This window comes from Onychomys torridus, chromosome 8 (genome assembly GCF_903995425.1).
Source record: "Onychomys torridus chromosome 8, mOncTor1.1, whole genome shotgun sequence".
NCBI classification, from domain to species: domain Eukaryota; kingdom Metazoa; phylum Chordata; class Mammalia; order Rodentia; family Cricetidae; genus Onychomys; species Onychomys torridus.
Genome location: NC_050450.1, coordinates 107,788,869 through 107,808,952, shown reverse-complemented (window position 1 = coordinate 107,808,952; position 20,084 = coordinate 107,788,869). Strand labels below are relative to the sequence as shown.

The 20,084-nt window shown below is 45.8% G+C and overlaps 1 protein-coding gene across 1 annotated transcript in view; it reads right to left on the bottom strand.

Annotated features, from left to right (window-relative positions):
* Rptor (regulatory associated protein of MTOR complex 1) overlaps nt 1–20,084 on the bottom strand; it is a 349,556-nt gene that overhangs the window by 14,631 nt on the left and 314,841 nt on the right. The window contains exons 23-25 of the mRNA XM_036195340.1: nt 19,464–19,647; nt 18,440–18,550; nt 934–1,039 (exon numbers count right to left, since the gene is read on the bottom strand). Of these exons, the coding sequence (XP_036051233.1) occupies nt 934–1,039; nt 18,440–18,550; nt 19,464–19,647 (401 nt within the window). The remainder of the gene's footprint in view (nt 1–933; nt 1,040–18,439; nt 18,551–19,463; nt 19,648–20,084) is intronic.

Below are 20,084 nucleotides of genomic sequence, written 5' to 3'. Positions count from 1 at the left end.
GAGCCTGCATCATAGGTGTGGCAACATCCTAGAACACAAGCATGGATGTGTAGGAAATGAGGTCCTCAGTGAGGTGGGCCTGAGGCTGAAGCTGTCATGGCCCTCTATTTCAGTGGGAGGGGCAGCTGGTCTTCTGAGGCTCAGCCCTATTTAACAAGTAACTGGTCATCATTATTTTCTAAATTTCAGAGGACAGGGAGGTATGGTCAAAACTGACTTGTGGAACTGGGGAGAAGGCCAGAGACTGACCACACTGACTCTTAGTCACGGCTGCCTCTGTGAGAAAAACTACTTGGCTATTGGTTGGAGAAATGAAGTGGCCATGGGTGGTGGGGACAGCCTTGATCTAAACTCCTTAAGAGAGTAGATGAAGGCCTTAGGGTGAGGTAAGCTGGCCCTCATTCCTGCCGCACTTGGGATGATCCTGTTCCCTGCACGGCTCCAGGCCTGGAGAACACACACTATGCAATCTGCTGGCAGGAACTTGCTCTTGGACCCCCACAGCAGCACACACAGTGTCCTTGGCTGATCAGTAACACCTCCTCCATGAGGCTGGAAGCAAAAACATGTAAGGGGACAAACATAGCATGCTGTCAAGTCTAGGAAAGGTCTGGTGAGGGCACAGTTGTTGAGGTTTGGAGGAATGGAACCAGTGGAACTCCCAAAGAGCAGAAGTGCTTTCTCTGAAGGTCACCACCTAGTGGGGACTGGCCTCCACTGAGACCCCAGGGCAGGAATGTCCTTGAGAAGAAGCCCTCTCCAGGAGGTGGGCTCCTCTCCCCTCATGCCGGCCCTCCCTGTTCCAGCTGCCTCTACCAGTCAGTGTGCCAGTCTGCAAGAGCAGCACACGCAGTGCCTTGGAGGCTGAAGGGGGCTGGCTAGGTCCTGAAGGTCTGGCAGAAGACCTGTTCCCTGGGGGTACTGTGCACTTACCCTTCTGGATGACCTGCTGGGCCTGCTTTCTGACTCTAGTGTTCCTCAGGAACCTCCACTCTCGTTCCTTGCGGATCTGACTCTCCAGGTCATGCTCTTCAGGGATCTTAGGGACAGAAAACCCTAGATTAGGCTCTGCAACTAGAAGGAGGTGCATGCCCATGATTTCAGCATTTGTGGGGCTGAGGCAGGTAGAGCACCATGAGTTTGAGGCCAATATGGTTTATATGGTGAATTCCAGGCCAGCCTGGGCTACACAGTGGACCATGTCCCAGAAAACAACAACAAAGGACATTACTCTTTGAGCACTGCAGATCTGGATCCTTTCGTTTGGGTCCTGCTGAACCCTACTGACAGGAGATGGGACTGTGGGCAGGTCCTGAGATTCCCAAAGGGAAATGCCTCCTAGTCATACAGAGGTGCTGGTTTTCACTGTGACACTTGCTTGTGAACACAGGTGCATTATCTTCTCTCCCTGAAGTGGGTAAACCTCATTGATGATTGATTGTCTTGGGAAGCTAAGAGTTAGTTTTAAGTTCTCCAAACATTGAGACAATCAATGAACAAGATTAAGACCCTCCTTCCTCCTGGCTGAGAGCACAGATAGAGGATCTATCTGGGTCAGCCAGGAGGAAGCTGTTTCCTGAAGAAAACAGCGTCACAAAGAGGACCCCAGACAGGACTATATTTCTTTTCCAGTGTTTTATTGCTATGCCCCTTTCTTTTTCTTCTCAAAAACTGCAAAGAAATATACTCAACAACAACAACAACAACAAAATCAGCAGCCACAGGACGACACCCAACATGGACACGGGGGCGGGGGGAATGTCACTGCCTCCTTGTAAATGGTTATTGGTTTAGAAATAGCCCCACAGCAGCAAATGTGGTTCAGAACCATGAGTGTCATTTCATGATAATGCAGAGCTTATTAGAAAAGAAATGACAAATGACCAATGACAGGGAGCAATAGTAAAGCAGCTTCTAACAGATCTGAGTGTGAGGAGAAATGCACTTTAATGAGACTCAGTTGCTCTGGGAGTAGATTAGGAGAGGTCTAAAAGGTACTTGGAGCAAGAAGAGGGACCTGAGAAGGTGGAATTCCAGGTCCTGGTGCAGCTCTTTGGCTGAGACTGTGCTGAGTGGCTGTTGCACATGTGGGGGTGGACCCAGGATTCCAGGCCTCCGAAGATGAGACAACAGAGACAAGCAGGGCCAAGAGGAGACACATCGGGGAGGCACAGACACAGGGAAGCCTAGAGGGTGTCAGACAGTCTGGCACTTGCAGTCACTAGAGACAGAGAACCCTGGCCCTGGACCCTGTCTCATGGGGGTGAGGGGATGGGGTGGAGCTGTCTCTTTCACCCAGCACTTAGAAGTGAGCCTTCTCCTGCAGATCTGCTATACTTGTGAGAGGCAGCACTGGAACCAGGTTCTCAAGAGGAAGAGGCAGCAGAAAGTACAGAGGAGGGCCCAGTGAGAAGAGGTAAGAAGTACACTGTGAGAAGGAACAGGAATGGCGCCATTGGGGGTGACCAGCTCTCAAGGTGGAGGGACAGATGAATCTGGCCAACAATCCATCCCCCTTCTTGTTATTACCCCTTGTTTTCTCTCTCCATGCATTTATCTCTGGGCTGAATAATATCGCCTTTTGGTAAACAAGCATCCAGGCCTGGCTTCTGGAATTCTCTCCCCAAGCAGAGCTCCAATAGCAGTGTTCTCAACCTTCCTAATGCTGTAGCCCTTTAATACATACAGTTCCTCATGTTGTCATGACCCCAGCCATATAATTATTTCATTGCTACTTCACAACTGCAATTTTGCTACTGTTATGAATCATAATGTAAACATCTGATATGTGATCCCTGTGAAAGGGTCACTCAACCCCCAAAGTAGTTGTGACCCACAGGTTGAGAACTGCTGTTCTAGAGGATGTGGGCTACTGAACAGTAGAACACAATTAGGATCATGACATGCCAATTCTGTACCTTTTGGCTTCACAGCTCTGAAGCCTCCTGGGGTGGCACAGGCAGCTGAGACAGAGAGCTGAAAGCCAAGGCTCAGCCCCTTTCTGGTCACAAAGAACTTGGGTTCTCAAGCATAGGAGGTAAGACATGTCGTATTCACAGGTCTTGTGTGGAGTCTGGATGGTGTCTTACTTTTGGTCTCTTGGAAATTAATAAGGATGAAGATGTGTCAAGATTGAAAAAAGGCTTGGGCCAAGGCAAAAGTGGAGAGGGACCTCAAGGAAAGGTGCTAACACTGGTCCTGAGACTAAAAAGAGCAAATCCTCCCCTGGAACAAGGACCTCGGGAGCTCTGTTCTTGCTTCTCACTGGCTACTGTCATTACTTCCCACCCTTCACAGCATCTCCCCATCCTCTGTCCAGGTAGGCAGTCAGGCAGGCAATGGTCTCTGCAGTGGATACACAGTTAGAGCCCAAGCCTACAGTGCATACACAGTCATGGACCTCTGTACCCTCTGACAACACTCATTAGAGATGACCTGAGCACTATGGGAAAAAGTGTCCTCTAAGGTCTTATGAAGCACGTGTGCCAATATTTTTGCCTGTGTGTGGCTGCTTTTTCCTCATGTAGAACAAATACATGATCTTTTTCAATTATATTTAAAAGTTGTTCTCTGCTGGGCAATGGTGGTGGTGTATGCCTTTAATCCCAGCACTCACACAAAAGTGAGTTCCAGGACAGCTAGGGCTGTTACATAGAGAAACTCTGTCTTCAAAAACAAAACAAAACAAAAAACCAAAAAACCTACAAAAAATAGTTCTCTCAGGTTCCTCCTTTCTCTTCTGCTTTACTGAGTCAAAGCCTCACTCTACAACTCTAAGCTGCTCTGGAACTTGAGACCCTCCTGCCTCAGATTCCTGAGTACTGGGTTATAGGCATGGACCACCAGGCCCCAATACTTTTCTTCCTTTCTTTGAGACAGGGTTTCTCTGTACAGCCCTAGCTGTCCTGTAATTCACTCTGTAGACCAGACTACCCTTGAACTCAGAGATCTCTCTCTCTCTGCCTCCACAATGCTGGGTTTAAAGGTGTCAACCACTTTTAGACAGGGTCTCACCATGTTGTTCTGGCTGGCCTAGAACTCACTATGTAGACCTGGCTGGCCTTAATTGCAGAGATCTGCCTGCCTCTGCTCTCACAGTGCTGGGGTTAAAGGCGTGCACCACCACACCTGGCTGACTTCATTTTCTTTTCTTTTCTTTTTTTGGTTTTTTGAGACAGGGTTTCTCTGAGTAGCTTTGCGCCTTTCCTAGATCTTGCTCTGTAGACCAGGCTGGCCTTGAACTCACAAAGATCCGCCTGCCTCTGCCTCCCAAGTGCTGGGATTAAAGGCATGAGCCACCACTGCCCTGCTTGACTTCATTTTCTTAATGAAAGGCAATTCTCCTTTTCCTCCTTCTTTTATCCCCCTTGAGACAGGGTTTCTCTGTGTAGTTTTGATGTCTGCTCTGCCTCCCGAGTGCTGGGATTAAAGGCATGCGCCACCACCGCCCAGCTGGCAATTCATTTTTTTTTTTTTGGTGGAGCTGAGGATCGAACCCAGGGCCTTAGCGAGCGCTCTACCACTGAGCTAAATCCCCAACCCCGCAATTCATATTTTTAAACATTTATTTATTTTAGTGTGTGCCACATGACATGGTGCACATGTGGAAGTTGGAGGACAACATTCAGGAATTGGTTCTCTCTTCTCACCATGAAGGACCTAGGAACTGAACTCAGGTCATCTAGCTTGGCACCTTTACTCACTGAACTAGGCTGTGTTGTCTAGTTTTGTGTCAACTTGATATAAGCTTAAGTCACCTGAGAGGAGGGACCTCAATTAAGAAAGTGCCTGCATAAGATGGGGCTGCTGGCAAGCCTGTATGTAGCAGCGGTTCTCACCCTTCCTATGCTTTAAGTCTTTAAACAGTTCCTCATGCTGTGCTGACCCTCAGCCATACAATTATTTTGGTGTTGCTTCCTAACTGTAGCTTTTCTATTGTTATGAATTGTAATGTAAATATCTGTTTTCCAATGACCTTAGGCAACCCCTGTGAAAGGGTCAACACTCAAAGGGGGTTTATTGTGGAATAATCTTTTTGTACACTGTGACAATGTGTCACTCAGATTTATTTAATACAAAGCTCAACAGTCAATAGCTAGGCAGGATTTTCAGGGCAGGGAGAGTGCTGGGAGGAAGGTGGAGCTGCAGGCAGACAGAGGACAAGGAAGACATGCAGGAGACAGCATGAGCCACACGGCAGCACATAGATGACTAGAAATGGGTTAATTTAAGGTATAAGAGCTAGCTAAGAACAAGTCTAAGCTATTGGCTAAGCTTTCATAATTAATAATAAGTCTTCATATCATGATTTGAGAGCTGGCTGGTGGGACAAAGAAAGATTCGTTAAAAATGGCCAAAAAAGACTATAGGATAGGTGACATGTAAGTTGATCCCCTCTGCATGGGAACGGCTCTGAGACTGGAAGAGACATGATAAATCTTATGAGCTACAGAGTCCTCATGACTTCTTATCACATGCCACTCTTTTATATGGCATGGATAGTAGTTTATATTACAGTTTGGTTATGCAGTCCAAATGGACTTATAAAGTAGACAGATGCCTTTTACCTGCTTAAACAGAACAAAAAAACCATCTTTAACCAACCTGCACACACCACACATTCCATACTTATGCTAATACAGATATGTATATTACCTTTAAAAGTTTGTGAGTTTTCAGAGCAAGGGAATCAAATACCAATGAAAACAGATGGCCCAAGTGATCCATCTTCTCAGGGTGCCTCTGCTGCAGTTTCCTCAGCGTTCTGCATTGTGAACAGCTTCAAGGATGCTGGCTGAGATGGTCCAGCCTCACAGAACACTTCAGCCAGACTTCAGATAAGAGCTACACTTTCTCATCACACAGAGACTAGACAATAGCTAGCTCTCCCAGGACTTGACCATTATCTTAAATTTTTTCAGGGCCTCCTAAAGATGTCATCACCCCCAGAAAACAGGAAGCAGTCTAGAAAACATGACGTCCACATTCTCAAGAGGTGGGGCTGGGTGGTTTTTGGTCATTCGATGGGTTATGAATAGTTGTTATCATTTAGGGGGGTTGGTTAAAAGTTGTTATGGTAATAGAGATTAGATTCAGGGATTTCACTTTGAAAAGGAAGAGGGGGTTACAGGAATAATAGGATAAAAGGTAGATTATTGTATCTAGTTTCAAGCTAAAAAAAACAACTACTAGTCTCAAATATTTTACATTGGTATGGATTTTTGTATATTGACACAAATTTAAGGTTATTTTTTGTTATACTGTATATATGTTTCTATTCTTGTTCAAGATATTTTTGTGTATTGATACAAATTTTAGGTTATTTTTGTTATACTGTATTATATATTTCTATTTCTTGTTTAAGGTATTGTAATATAAAGTTCTAGGCTTGAAAGCTATTGAGGATAAAAAAGAAATACAGGCTAATAGTCATCTACAACAATCAAATTTATAGCTATGTTAGGTATGTTTTCCTTCCTTTTTTTTTTTTTTTTAAAGATTTATTTTATTTATCATGTACACAGTGTTCTGTCCACATATATCCCTCCAGGCCAGAAGTGGACACCAGATCTCATTCTAGATGGTTGTGAGTCATGATGTGGTTGCTGGGAATTGAACTAGGGCCTCTGGAAGAACAGCCAGTGTTCTTAACCTTTAAGCCATCTCTAACCCCTGTTAGGTATGTTTTCAAGGTCATACAGAGATATATTTTAGATAGGTGATCTTCAAACACTTCAAAGACTTACAGAATATGTCATTTAAAATGTTTTAGTAACATAAGGCTTTTAATGACAATGAGTAAGACATTTCATGACATGTCTACTCCGGGCAGCACCAATCTATTTCATAAAAGGATGTTGGTCATTGAAGAACCTCCTATGGAGTTTGCTTTCTTTGTTGCAAAGCTAGCCAGAAATTGCCCTGGCCTCGACTGTTGACAGTGTGCTGTCCAAACTGGACACAAGCAAGACATAAACGTACAAGACTGACGAAGTTTGCCAAGACAATGTGGGACAGTCCTTCACAATTCCTGTTTCACAGAAAAGTCTGTTAGATATTCTAGGCCTGTAGGCTGAGGATGGATGCCCCAATGTTGCAGAGGAATCTTGGGTGACTGTCTAGGCAGCCAGATGTCTCTGTCATTTCTATAGTTTTGGAAGTTGTTTATTCTGCACTTCCTGTTTACTTAGGTAGTATTATATCCTTCTCTGGTCTTTGATGGGGTTGAAGACTAGATAGTTATAGTTACAGTTTTCCTTAGTCATGGTAGAAAGTAAATTAGGTACAAAACTTTAGACTCACCAAGATAAGATAGATAATACAGTACTTTCTCTGAATTATTATAAATTCTTGCCTGACAATTATTCTTATTGGATATAATTTTACTATGTTAGAGTTAAAACCTTTCTTTTTTATTTAAACAAAAAGGGGGAAATGTTTTATACACTGTAAAGATGTGTTACTCTGATTGGTTTAATAAAAAGCTAGTGGCCAATAGCTAGGTAGAATTTCCAGGCACAGAGGACACTGGGAAGAGGGAAGGAGGAGTGGCCAACAAGATGGAGAGGAAGCAGCATGGGCAGTACAGAGTAAAGGTAACTGAGCCATGTAAAAGAATGTAGATTAAAGGATACAGGTTAATTTAAGTTATAAGAGCTAGTTAGAAACTAAGCTCAACTTATTGGCTGAGCTTGCATAATTAAAATTAAGTCTCCGTATTGATTTTTTGTGAGCTGGCGGCCCAAAGAAAAATCCAATTACAGGGTTTGAGATCCACAGGCAGAGAACTGCTGCTACAGGGCGTTTCTTAATGACTGATGGGGGAGCACCCAGTCCATTGTGGGTGGGGCTGTCCCTGGGCTGGTGGTCCTGGTTCTATAAGAAAGCAGTCTGAGCAGGCCATGAGGAGCAAGCTGGTAAGCAGCACCCTTCCATGGCCTCTGCATCAGCTCCTACCTCCAAGTTCCTGCCCTGCTTGAGTTCCTGTCTGGACTTCTGTGTGATAGGAAAGTGTAAGTTGAATAAACCCTTTCCTCCCCAAATTGTTTTTGGTCATGGTGTTTCATCACAGCAAAAAAGAATCCTAACAAAGGTAAGCAGGGCGGCGGCGGCGGTGGCGGCGGCGGCGGCGGTGGTGGCGGCGCATGCCTTTAATCCCAGCACTCAGGAGGTAGGACAGGTGGATCCCTGTGAGATCCAGCCTGGTCTACAGAGCAAGATCCAGGACAGGCACAAAATCTATACAGAGAAACCATATCTTGAACTGCCCCCCCCCCCCAAAAAAAAAAGAATCCTAACTAAGACACAGAGTTTTATATATTCTGGCCTGTGTTCAAATGTGCTGTGTAGCTGAGGATGGTCATATGAAATGTCTCAGTATCTATTTGATGAAGTCCAATTCATCATTTTGTTTTCTTGTATGGCTTGTAGTTTTTGTATCTTACGAAGGTTCTGCCTAACCCAAAGGTTTTACATGTAGGAACACAATTCACTGGGTTACTTGTTGGTAAGGTGGAAGAGATCAAGGCTGTTTCTTTGAAACATCTCTGCTGAATTGGACTGTTTTCACACCTTTGCTGAAAATCAATGGAACCTGCCTGTGTGGCTGTCTCTGGGCTCTCTATCTTATCCTATTGATCTATGTGTCTATCCATGCTCTAGTTCCACACATATCCTGATTACTAACTTGACAGTCTTGAGATTGGACAGTGTAAACCCTGTAGCTTTGTTCTATTGCAAAATTTTTTGAGTTTCATCCCTTTCCACCATATTGTAAGCTCATTTTTTGCCCAAACAGCTTTCCTGCGACTTTGATCAGGGCTGCATTGATTTTAAGTGGCCATTGAGGGAGGCCCAGCACCTACATGCCACTGAGCCTTCCAACCTATGAATATGGCTTCTCTCATTTCTTGTACAGTATTATAATTTTCAACATTTTTAAAGAAGATTTTTACCTCAGTACTTCTGTTTTGTAGTGTTATTTGCAAATGCCACTGATATTACATTTCAATCTCTAGTTGCTCCTGACAAAGATGTAGGTGATTTTGCAGCATATCTCTGTATCTGGAAAGCCTACTGAACTCAACTCACTCTAGCAGCATTTGGCAGGCTTGGACCTCCCATGCACACAGGGATGTCTGGGGTGGCTTCATTTCACCTTCCCTACCTGCAAACACTGCTTCCTTTTGCCTTGACATACACAGGTCTAGGGCATCTGGTAGGGTATTAAATGGTAAAATCAGACATCCTTAGCTTGTGCTCATTTGAGCAAGGCCTTTTGCTAACAAGAATGATGCTGGGGCTGGGGATTTAGCTCAGTGGTAGAGTGCTTGCCTAGCAAGCGCAATGCCCTGGGTTCGATCCTCAGCTCAAAAAAAAAAAAAAAAAGAATGACGTTAACTATAAGGTTTTGCGGCTGTTCTTCAAAAAGGAAAGTTATTTACTTCTGCCCCTAGTTCCTAAGTTTGTATCATCGTCAGATGCTTTCTCTGCAGCTCTGAAGACAACTGTGCAATCTGTCTTCCTTCATACTGCTAGTCACTTAGCCTGGTTGTAACACTGAGTCAACATCAGGATAGGGCGGTCCATGTGCTCAGCAGTAACTAAGTGCGTGTTTTCCTCATTAGTGCTGTGCTGATGACTTCAGGTCTACTCGATTGTTGTTGGTTCTCCTACAACATATCTGGTTTTGGTATCAGACTCATGTTGTCTTTATGTAGCACGCTGGAAAGAGTCTACACCTGTGTTTCTGTATTTCTAGTTAAGGAAGGTTCTTCCTCCTTAAAGCTGTGTCGGGACTGCCAGTTGTGGTGGTCAGACTTCAGCTGCTGCGACTAGACACTGGCACGCACAACGTAAAAGAAAAGGGTGAGACCAGGAACGGTGGTCACGGCTCTACCCTTGGCCTTCAGGAAGCTGAGGCAGGGGAATGCTACAAATCTGGAGCTAGCCTGAGCTACACACTGAGTTACAGGTCAGTCTGGGCTATACAGGAGTGTCAGAGGTTTCAGCCCATGGTCATCTGGCCCCATTGCCCTTGGGTTGTGGTGAGGGACGGCATCATGGCAAGAAGCACGTGGTGGAGCAGGGATTCTCACATCAAGGTGGACTAAGGGGCTGGAGACAGGAGCATCTTCCCTAACCCTTCCCCAAGGAGGCCCCAACTCCCAAATCAGTGCCTCTAGCTGGGGACTGAGGCTCTTGGTGATGAGCCTGTGGAAGGGAGACACTACAACACCACACACCGTCAAACGGTAACAACTGGTAAAACCACGCAGTTTTCTTTGATATAATTAATGTTTTAAATTACGAAGTTTCCATGAGTGATTGAAAGAGACAAAGGCTATTTCCTTTAACAGCCAAGAGGACTCACGTTGCTTATCTATAATCGAGTGCACTGTGGTAGTGTATGTTAAAGGGCCCTGTCTCTGAGTTGTGTTTATGGTCACGGTAGTGATGGTAGGCATGCTTTGCTACCTTTCTGTCCTCGTGTCCATATCACACGGACCTCGTTTGTGCAGCCATATAAGTTTTGAAATTAGAAGTATGAGTCGCCTTGTTTCTTTACACTTTTTCTGTCTTTTCTGTTCCTCACTTTTCCATGGGGATTCAGTGTCAAGCTTGTCAATTTTCAAAGAGATAGTTGAGAGTCCACAGATCTATTTGAGGAACATTGCCATCTTAACAGCAGGCCTTCTGACCCACTGACAGGTGATCTTGTTGTTTGAGACAGAGTTGTCTAAGTAGACAGGGTTGGCCTTGAACTCACAGAGATCCACCTGACTATAGCTCTGTCTTAGTTAGGGTTTACTATTGCTGTGAAGAGACACTATGACCAGCTTGCTTACAGTTCAGAGGTTCAGTCCATCACAGCAGGAGCATGGCATTGTATAGACAGACACGGTGCTGGGCTGAGAGTCCCACATCTTGACTCAGAGGCAACAAGACATGGATCATCACACAGAGTGAAGCTTGAGAAAAAGACCTCCAAGCCCACCCCACAGTGATGCACTTCCAGCAGAAGGTGTGGCACAGGTTAAAGGTGTGCCCTCCAGCCTCAAGGTCTGGATTAAAGGCTTGTGTCATCCAGCCTCCTCCAACAAGGCCACACCTCCTAATAGTGCCACTCCCTACGGGCCAAGTACATTCAAACTACGCAGCCTCCCAAGTGCTGGGACCTGAGTTTTCCTTTTCCTTCTCACTTTGTTTCATTTTTGGTATTTCTTTTTTAATTACTGTGGTGTGTGTGTGTACACGCATCAAGGTGAACTGAATGGAGGCTGGAGGCCACCTTGTGAGTCAGTTCCTTCTTTCTACAGTGTGGGTCCTGGGGATCATACTCAGGTTGTCAGGCTTGGTGGCCAGTACTTTTAATTCTGATGAACCATCTCACTGGGCCTCTTTTGACTTTCTTAGTTTTCCATTTGCTAGTCTCTTTATGCATATTCTCCACTTTTTTTTTTTTTAGCCCCTGTATTTTATTTTAATTTTATATTTATGACAGGATCTTACTCTGTAGCCAGGAAGTCACAGCACGGTCAAGGCTGGTTTCAAACTCATGACAATCCTCCTACATCTGCCTTCCAAGAGCTGGGATTTATGGGGTGGAACATGGAGCCCTGCTCTGCATTTACTGTTTGGACAGTTATTTCACATTCCATATGTTAGTTCCAACATCTGGGTTGTCTCAGAGTTGAGTGGCTTCTGTTTCTTGACAGTGCTTGCCTGACAATTGTGAGCTTTTTATACTTTTAAATGAATTCCACACTTCATGTGCAGAATAGCAGAGAGCAAGTTAAACAGTTCTGTTCTTTCATGGCTGGATGCTCAGTGTAAGGAGTTGAGGTGGACTTGGGCTTGGCTGCTGGGGTGGTCACCTTTTCTCACTCACACTTCACATCTCATTGGTTACTCTGTGGTTCCCTCACCAGTTCCTGTGCCCCCTAGTGGGTGCCTCAGGGCTTGTTTCTATGTTCTGGATGTCAGATGTCAGCTGCTGAGCCTGCTGCCGGGCCCAGCTGACCTGGTGCTGGTCAGGAAGGTCTCTATGCTGCGGGGCCGTGAGCAGGGCCCATGTTTCAGGTTCTAAGCATGGGCTGTGTAGAGACTGCTCCGCCTCCGTTGTGGAGAATCTCAACGATTTTTCTGGTGGTTCTTAAAATAAGCTGTTGTCTTAGACTTTTCTGAGTTGGGAGGGTCCTCCCAGTGTCTGGAGAGAGCAGCACTTGTTGTCTTTCCACGAGGGGCTTATGAGCTGTGTTTCTTTGAGAAAGGGAGGCATTGGTGTCTTGTCAGAGAGGATGCTCCCTTCTGCCAGGCTCACATTACTGAGGATGGTTTCTACTCTGTCTTAGGATACATGGCACACGCATGTGTGCACACAGACACCCACGCCCACACACAGGTACATGCCTGTATAGAGGCCCTGACGGATGGGTATTCGATACTCAGTCTCTGGAGACCCTTGGTCAAGGCTCGAGTTCCATGGAGGTGGCACTGCCTTCCCTATCCTTTCAGGAAGCTCAGTACTGTTCGACTCTCCCTCTGAAGGGTTCAAGAGCAGTCAGGACTCCCTCTTGTGTCATTCCTGACTTTCAGGGTGGAAGTGACGCTTTTCCAGCTTTACCAGAAGAGAGTAGAGCCAGCATAGAGCTTTGTGTTTCTACAGACTCAGAACTCACACATGAGAGGAGCAACCCCACAGCACATGAAGCAAATGCAGCAAAATCAAGATGAAGCTGTGTGTATTATGGTGATTATGTTCATTTAGCCTCATGATTTCCATTTTGTGGCTTTTTAATAATGTGCTTTGAGCCAGTTTCATGGATGTGTAGATTTACCTAGGAGTAAGAACTTCAGCGGGCCCTGCAACCAGAGAGCACCTGTAAAGCCTGGGTTGAGGTGCAGGTCTGTGCTGACATACATGCTGGCACCTACTGTTCATGGTGCCATGCAACAGTTTACTGACTCTTAAAGCTCTTTTTCCAACTAAAATCATTCTTTAATTGGTTTAAATTGTAAAATGAGTAACTATCCTTTCTAAAAAAATCCAAACCCAGAAATGTATACTATAACACCTGACTCAAACCCTCTAAGCCCCTGGCCATCAGCCTGTCCAGCAGTCCACAGACCCAGCACCTGGATGAGCATCCTACCACGTCCTAACATAGAGACATAAATCATTAAGCTAATGGCTATGTGGATGTAGCAGTTCTTGATTATCAGTGTTACAAAGCACACCTTTGGACTAGCAACACACACACACACACACACACACAGAGTGACTTTTAAGAATGCCTCAGGTGGGCATGGTGGCCCACACCTTTAATTCCAGCACTTAGGAGGCAGAGGTAGGTTTGGTGGTATTGTATTCCCCAAAATATTGTGTACCCTAATAAACTTACTTGGGGTCAGAGACAGAACAGCCACAATATTATTATACATAGAGGATAGGCAGTGGTAGCACACGCCTTTAATCCTAGCATTCCAGAGGCAGAGATTTACCTGGATCTCTGTTCAAGGATACAGCCAAGCATGGTGACTCACATCTTTAATCCCAGAAAGAGAGCCTTTAATCCCAGGGAGTGATGGCAGAAAGAGAAAGATATATAAGGTGTGAAGACCAGAAACTAGCAGCATTTGGCTGGTTAAGCATTCAGGCTTTGGAGCAGCACAGTTCAGCTGAGATTCATGTGGATGAGGACTCAGAAGCTTCCAGTCCAGCTAAGACCAGCTAAGGAACTGGAGAGGTGAGGTAGCTGTGGCTTATTCTGTCTCTCTGATCTTCCAGCGTTCACCCCAATAACTGGCCTCAGGTTTGATTTTATTTAATAAGACCATTTAAGATTCATGCTACAGGTAGGCAGATCTGAGTTCAATGCCAGCCAGGACAGCCAGGACTATTAGACAGAGAGACCTTATCTTGAAAAAACAAAATCATGCCCCCCCCCCCAAAAAAAAAAAACAAAAGAATGCACTCCTCAGAAGGACCACTGGTTCTGCCACTTAATTCTGACAGTGACGCCAAACCTCTCTCTGTGGCACAGTGGCACTTCATCGAACTGACAGCATTTGGGGACGTTTGCTTCCCCACTCCTTCATGAAGCAAGCTCCTGACAGGACTAATCTTTGAAATGTGCCAGCTATGAGAAGAAAAACATTATGATTTAAAACTAAATTCGTTGCTGGGAGATGGTGATGCACCCCTTTGATTCCAGCATTCCAGAGGCAGAGGCAGATGGATCTCTGAGTTCAAGGCTGGCCTAGTCTACAGACATCAGCCAGGGCTACCCAGAGAAATCCTATCTCAAAAAACCAAACCAAACCAAACCAAACCAACCAACTAGTCAAACAAGAAAACAACCCCCCCCCCCAAAAAAAAAAGAAACAAAAGGACTGGAGAGATGGCTCAGAGGTTAAGAGCACTGACTGCTCTTCCAGAGGTCCTGAGTTCAATTCCCAGCACCAACATGGTGGCTCACAACCATCTGTACTGAGATATGGCATCCTCTTCTGTGTACATAATAAATAAATCTTTAAAAACAAAACAAAACAAAAAACCCCAAAAACCAAAACTAAATTCAATATTTTTTTCTTTAAGCACATGACAGGCTTTCATTAACCTAGTTGTGCATTGTTTTGTTCCTCACACAGCAGATGTTGAGCTATGGACTCCAGCACAGGGAGAGGGCCCTTTCTCGGCTTCTGCACACCTGCACAGAATATGACCATGAGTTCTGTACACTTAGTCCTGACCACCAGATGCGCACTGCTATCCCACATGATGGCTGATTCTGTCAACTTGATGGGATTCAAAATCACCGTGGGAATGAACCTCTGGTGAGGTTATACATACTAGGTTAACTGAGGGGAAGGCCCACCTACACATCAGCTGGACCATCCCATGCCTGGGTCCTGGACTGTATAAACAGGAGAAAGTGAGCTGAGCACAAGCCTTGATCTCTCTCTGCTTTCTGACTGTGAACACAATGAGACAGTGGCCTCCTGCTCCTGCTGCCGTGAGGGCCTTGCATTAAGGGCGTATCCTGGAACTGTGAGCCAAAATGAACTTTTCTTTACTGAAGTCCCTTTTAGGTGATCACTGACACACACCAAGTATACTTTTCCTATCTGAACTCTATTTTCGGTTTTTATACACTTTTGAAGCAGTTAAGATTCAAAGTTCTTTACTCCTGAGGTCCAAACTTAGCCTTAGAATGTTCGCTTCTGTAAGCAGGCCAGCAGCAGAAGGCCCTGATGCACTGTGACACCAACACACCATGAGGTGATTAAGACAAGGAGTGTCTTTTATACCGTTGGGCACAAGTGGGAAAGCCTTTTTAAAATAGGATAAAGCATGCCCTGCTCCCCCTCTGAAGGCTAAAAGTTCACTCAAAGTCCCTCAGTTCTGAGGCTGAGTTTGCCCCCAGGATCACAAAGAACACCAGTCACGGCAGTGGTGCCACCACAGGCTCATCAGGGTTCCAGGAAAACAACCACTTGCTTATTTGCCAAGTGCTCCTTGTGGCTTCTGTATGGGACAGCCAGTCCACCTAATTCCTGTGGTGGCAGCTCTCACATATGCCCTGCAGACTACAAGCAGCATATGGAGGCCACTGGAGTCTGTGGTGGGCAGGAGAGCCAGCACATGTTGCACAGCAGACCCTTGCCTCAGGCCCAGCCAGTGTCACCAGCCTCTGGGGACTCTCACCCACTGCCCTGTACTTAGGGACGGCCTGTTCACTTTAGGGCAGCCCTTTGGGAACACACTGAGCTCAGCTTTAAGTCTAGTGGCAGGTGCATTCTGGGCCACCTGTCCCTTCCTCCCTTTCACCACATAAGGATGACAGACAACAGACAATTTTCAAGGCCTTCAAGAAAAGTCTCTCATTAGTGTCCCAAGAAGTCACCATTACTGCCAGTCCCTACCACCAAGGTGGGAGGGAAGCAGGAGTCTGTTTCTACATTATTCAGCCTCACCTGCCAGAAGTGCAGACTATATCAGGAAAGCAAATGCTGGTAAACTCCTCAATGGCCCACATGGCTCTAAAGGACAATTCTGGAGGCACTCAGACACACAAAGAACTCAGTGTGGGTTCTTTACCACCTAGGCAGCTCTTGCTCACTGCACAAGTCTAGGGACTGCCCTCTCCTCCTGTCGGATCAGAAGGGCATGTTCCCCTTCTGTGTGAGCATAACGTTGCCACTGGGAAGTAAGTGCAGTAGACAGCCATGGACCTGTGCTTGTTCCTACAGCTTGACTTTCATACCTGGAAGATCTGCAGGCTGATTTCCTTGCATTCCAACACTTCATACCAAGAGAGTAGGAGCCAGAAATAGATGCAGAAAGCTTCACTCAGTGCCACCACCACTAAGGTGTCTGAGGTCTCAGAGAGAGTTCCCTTCTAGGATTTCCCATGAGCATGTGGGATCATAATGGCCTATGGGACTGCTGTTACTCTGGAGGTTCAGCTCTTAGTATTTGTTTAAAAGCTTTTGTCATGAGCATTTTCTTATTCGATGAACTTTTTGATCTGTTTTATTTTTCAATAGGGTCTCAAATATGGTCCAGGCTGACCCTGAAGTCACAATCCTCCCTCCTCAACCTCCTGAATGCTGGGATTATGGGCATGCATCACCACACCTGCCTGCTACTAATTAACTTTCAAATTTAATTTAAAAAAATTGCTTAGCTAGGTGTGGTAGCACATGCCTTTAATCCCAGCACTTGGGAGGCAGAGGCAGGCCAGCCTGGTCCACGGAATGAGTGAGTTCCAGGGCAGCTAGGGCTACACAGAGAAATCCCCAAAACAAAACAAAATGAAACAAAAACAACAACAACAAAAAAATCCAAAAATTTGCTTAATAGTTTCAATAATAGCTGATCAAATGTTTCATAACTTTTTCTTCGGTATTTTTTTTTTTTTTTTTTTTTTTTGATGGTCCTGAGATGGAGCTTGTGGCTGTCCGTCACTGAGCCACACCCTGGTCCAGCCTGGAGGAGACTGTATTTTTATTTTTGTTTCTGCGGTGCTTGTATGGAATCCAGACTCTCGGGAAACACAGGCAAGTGTCTCATTGCTGAATTATGCTCTCAACCCCATTTCAGAATTTTTAACCACCCAGTCAGTCTCTGTTAAACATTTAAGTGGATCTCAGTTTTTGCTTTTTTTTTGAGACGGGGTTTCTCTGTGTAGCTTTGCGCCTTTCCTGGAACTCACTCTGTACACCAGGCTGGCCTCGAACTCACAGAGATCCACCTGCCTCTGCCTCCTGAGTGCTGGGATTAAAGGCGTGCACTACCACCGCCTGGCTGTTTTTGCTTTTATAAAGACATCTATATTTGATTTTTATATATTATTTTGCATCTTAACAAATCAATGATTAGTTTGAAGGTAATGGTGGCCCAAGATGTAGGAAGTTTGGCCGTTTTATCCTTTAATGCTTGTCTTGAATGCTTTTCAGAGAACTTACTTGGGCACCTAGCTTGACATACAATTAAGAAGCAGTTGAGGATCTCAGTTTTCAGTTATCATTATGCAAGGAGAAGATGTTCTAAGAATCTGCTTCAGACAAACCTAAAAGCCAATCTCTGCAGTTCCTACATGAACCCAGAGGCTGACCAAGTGTAGCTGCTGCAGGTTTGGGGCCATTATCTTGGGCACAGATCTGTAGTCTTGACACATCTTGCATCACAGCTAAGGAAGAGTAAGACCCAGAAGGCAGTTTGGCAGAGTAAATCCCCATTGTCCCCAGAATGCTAAGTCACTAAGCATGGCACATGGATGGGTCTGAGCACACTCCTCCATGGGGGAGCTAGACAAGGTAACATGTGATGCTGGCAAGTTCTAGACAGGCAGATTTTTGCCTGTGCTTTCTTTAAGGAAAGACGAGGGAAGCAAAGCTGGACACTTTGTTTTTCTTTTTGTTTTGTTTTGTTCTGTTTAAGACAGGGTTTCTCTGTGTAGCCCTGATTGTCCTGAACTTCACTCTGTAGACCAGGCTGGCCCACAGAGATCTTCCTGTCTGTGACTCACAAGTGCTGGGATTAAAGACATGCCATGTGCCACCACCACTTGGTGGCTGGCTCTTCTGTCTTAACTACTGATGCCTGTACCATGATAGCGCTTTGGTGTAAGGTGCAACAGAATCCAAAGGAAGGCTGAATGTGACTGAGCTCCACCCTACCCAAACCCCTGCAAATCCTGGCCCACTTGCTCAGGTCACAGCTGGGCTAACAGACCCCAGTGAGCCAAAGATGGGGACAGGATTGGGGCTTTGTGTCATTAGGAAGGGACTTTGAGGAACAACGATCAAACTCCAAGGCCAGCACCAGGGACACGTGGGAAAGGAGAAAGCAGCATGAGGACCCCAGCTTCAGGTGTGAGCACCAAGGTTGTGGATGCCAAGGTTCCACTGTGGCAAAGAACTCAGGACTCACCTTCATGACTGGCTGGGCAAAGTAGCGGGCACTCCAGTCACAGAAGCCAGTCTGTATCGTAGCACAAATGAAGCTTTTGTGTCCAGCAGCGTCATCTGCGTCATCTGTGGTCTTGGGAGTGTTTGAGAAAGAGCAGAATCAGGAGGAAATGCTTTAGTCTCTTTGTTCCTATACTGACTTTAGCTTTGAGTCAGGGTCTCACTATGTAGAGCCCAATATGGCTTGGAAGTCCTGATCTTCCTGCTCAGGCTCCTGAGTGTCAGGATTGCATGGTTGTGCCAGGAACTCTGCTAGTCCTCTACTACTTATACTTGAAAGAAAGTCTAACTTAAGACAAAGGTCACAGTGAACAATGCTGTGACAGATGACCATTCTGTGCTCTTCTCACTTCTAGTATAGAACCAGTGGTCTTTCTACCCCAACATTTTGAGTGCTGGGATTCCAGGAGTGTGTTACTGTTCCAAGTTGTGGCTCTTTCTTTATCCCCTTAATGACAAAGTAAGCCATGGCACCCTCTACTGCTGAGAGACACCCTGAACATCCCTCTCTACTGTGCAGTGGCTGACAGGATGTGGTTCTGGCAACAGCACATTCCTCTCTCCTGGACCATTTTTTCCAGCTTAGTTAAAGGCAGAGCTTGTGCCTGCTGTGTAGAGTAATCGAATGCTTATGGAAAAAAATAAAACAAACCATTCAGAACAAGTATCACAGAGCAGTGGCCAAATCAAGTGAAGACAGAGTGCTATTTACCCACAAAGGGGAAAAAGCAAATTAACTACACATGCTTATAGTGACTCATGTAGTGGCCCAGATGAGCCAACCTAGAAGGAGGATGAGCTGTAGGAAGACCAGACCTGCAGATAGGGTGCTGGACCTGGGTGCCACTGTGTCTCAAAGGCAGTAGCTGGCAGTAGCCACAGGGACAGAATGATCCCAAACTAAGGAATGTCTGGAAAGCAAAGTCCTTAGCACCCTGTCCTGACACTGAGTGCTTACAGGTCATGAGAGGCTCACATCTTTGTACCTGATCAGGGCCTTTGTCAAACATCTTTCGTGTTCGAGGGAACTGGTGGGAGTGAGGGGTATACTGTGCCCCTGTGGGGCCTGCAGTACCCGGGCGGCTGGAGGGCAGGTCACGGCTGACAGTCTGCTTGGCCACGTCATTGGTCAGGCTACAGCTGCTGGTGCTAGATGCTGGCGGGGAGCCTCTGCAGTTGCAAGAAGAGCAGACGGCATGCTTTACTGAGGGTCACAACGCAGAGACGAGATCCCAGGCCCTCTCCCCAGAAATGTGCACCTGCCTGGCCTGACACTTGCTGAAGCTAAGTAGGACTGTCCTTGTTGGATGCTCCCTGGCAGGTATTGAGACGCATCCTTCACTAGACAGGAATGAACCAAGGCAGTGAGGAAGAGATAACACAATCCAGAACTGGTGTGCCCAGTCAGTCACACCATTTCCTGAGCAGAAACTGGTGTGGCAGTGTAGAACCAACTCCATTGCTCACCTACATAGAGAACCTAGGTCCTCTGGAAAAATTTCAAAGGCCACAGGAATCAGACATCATTCCATGTTTCTTGTCATGCTATATGCAAATGAAGTGTTCTTGGGATAGGGAAGAAGTTTAGAAAGGCAATCTCTCTCTTT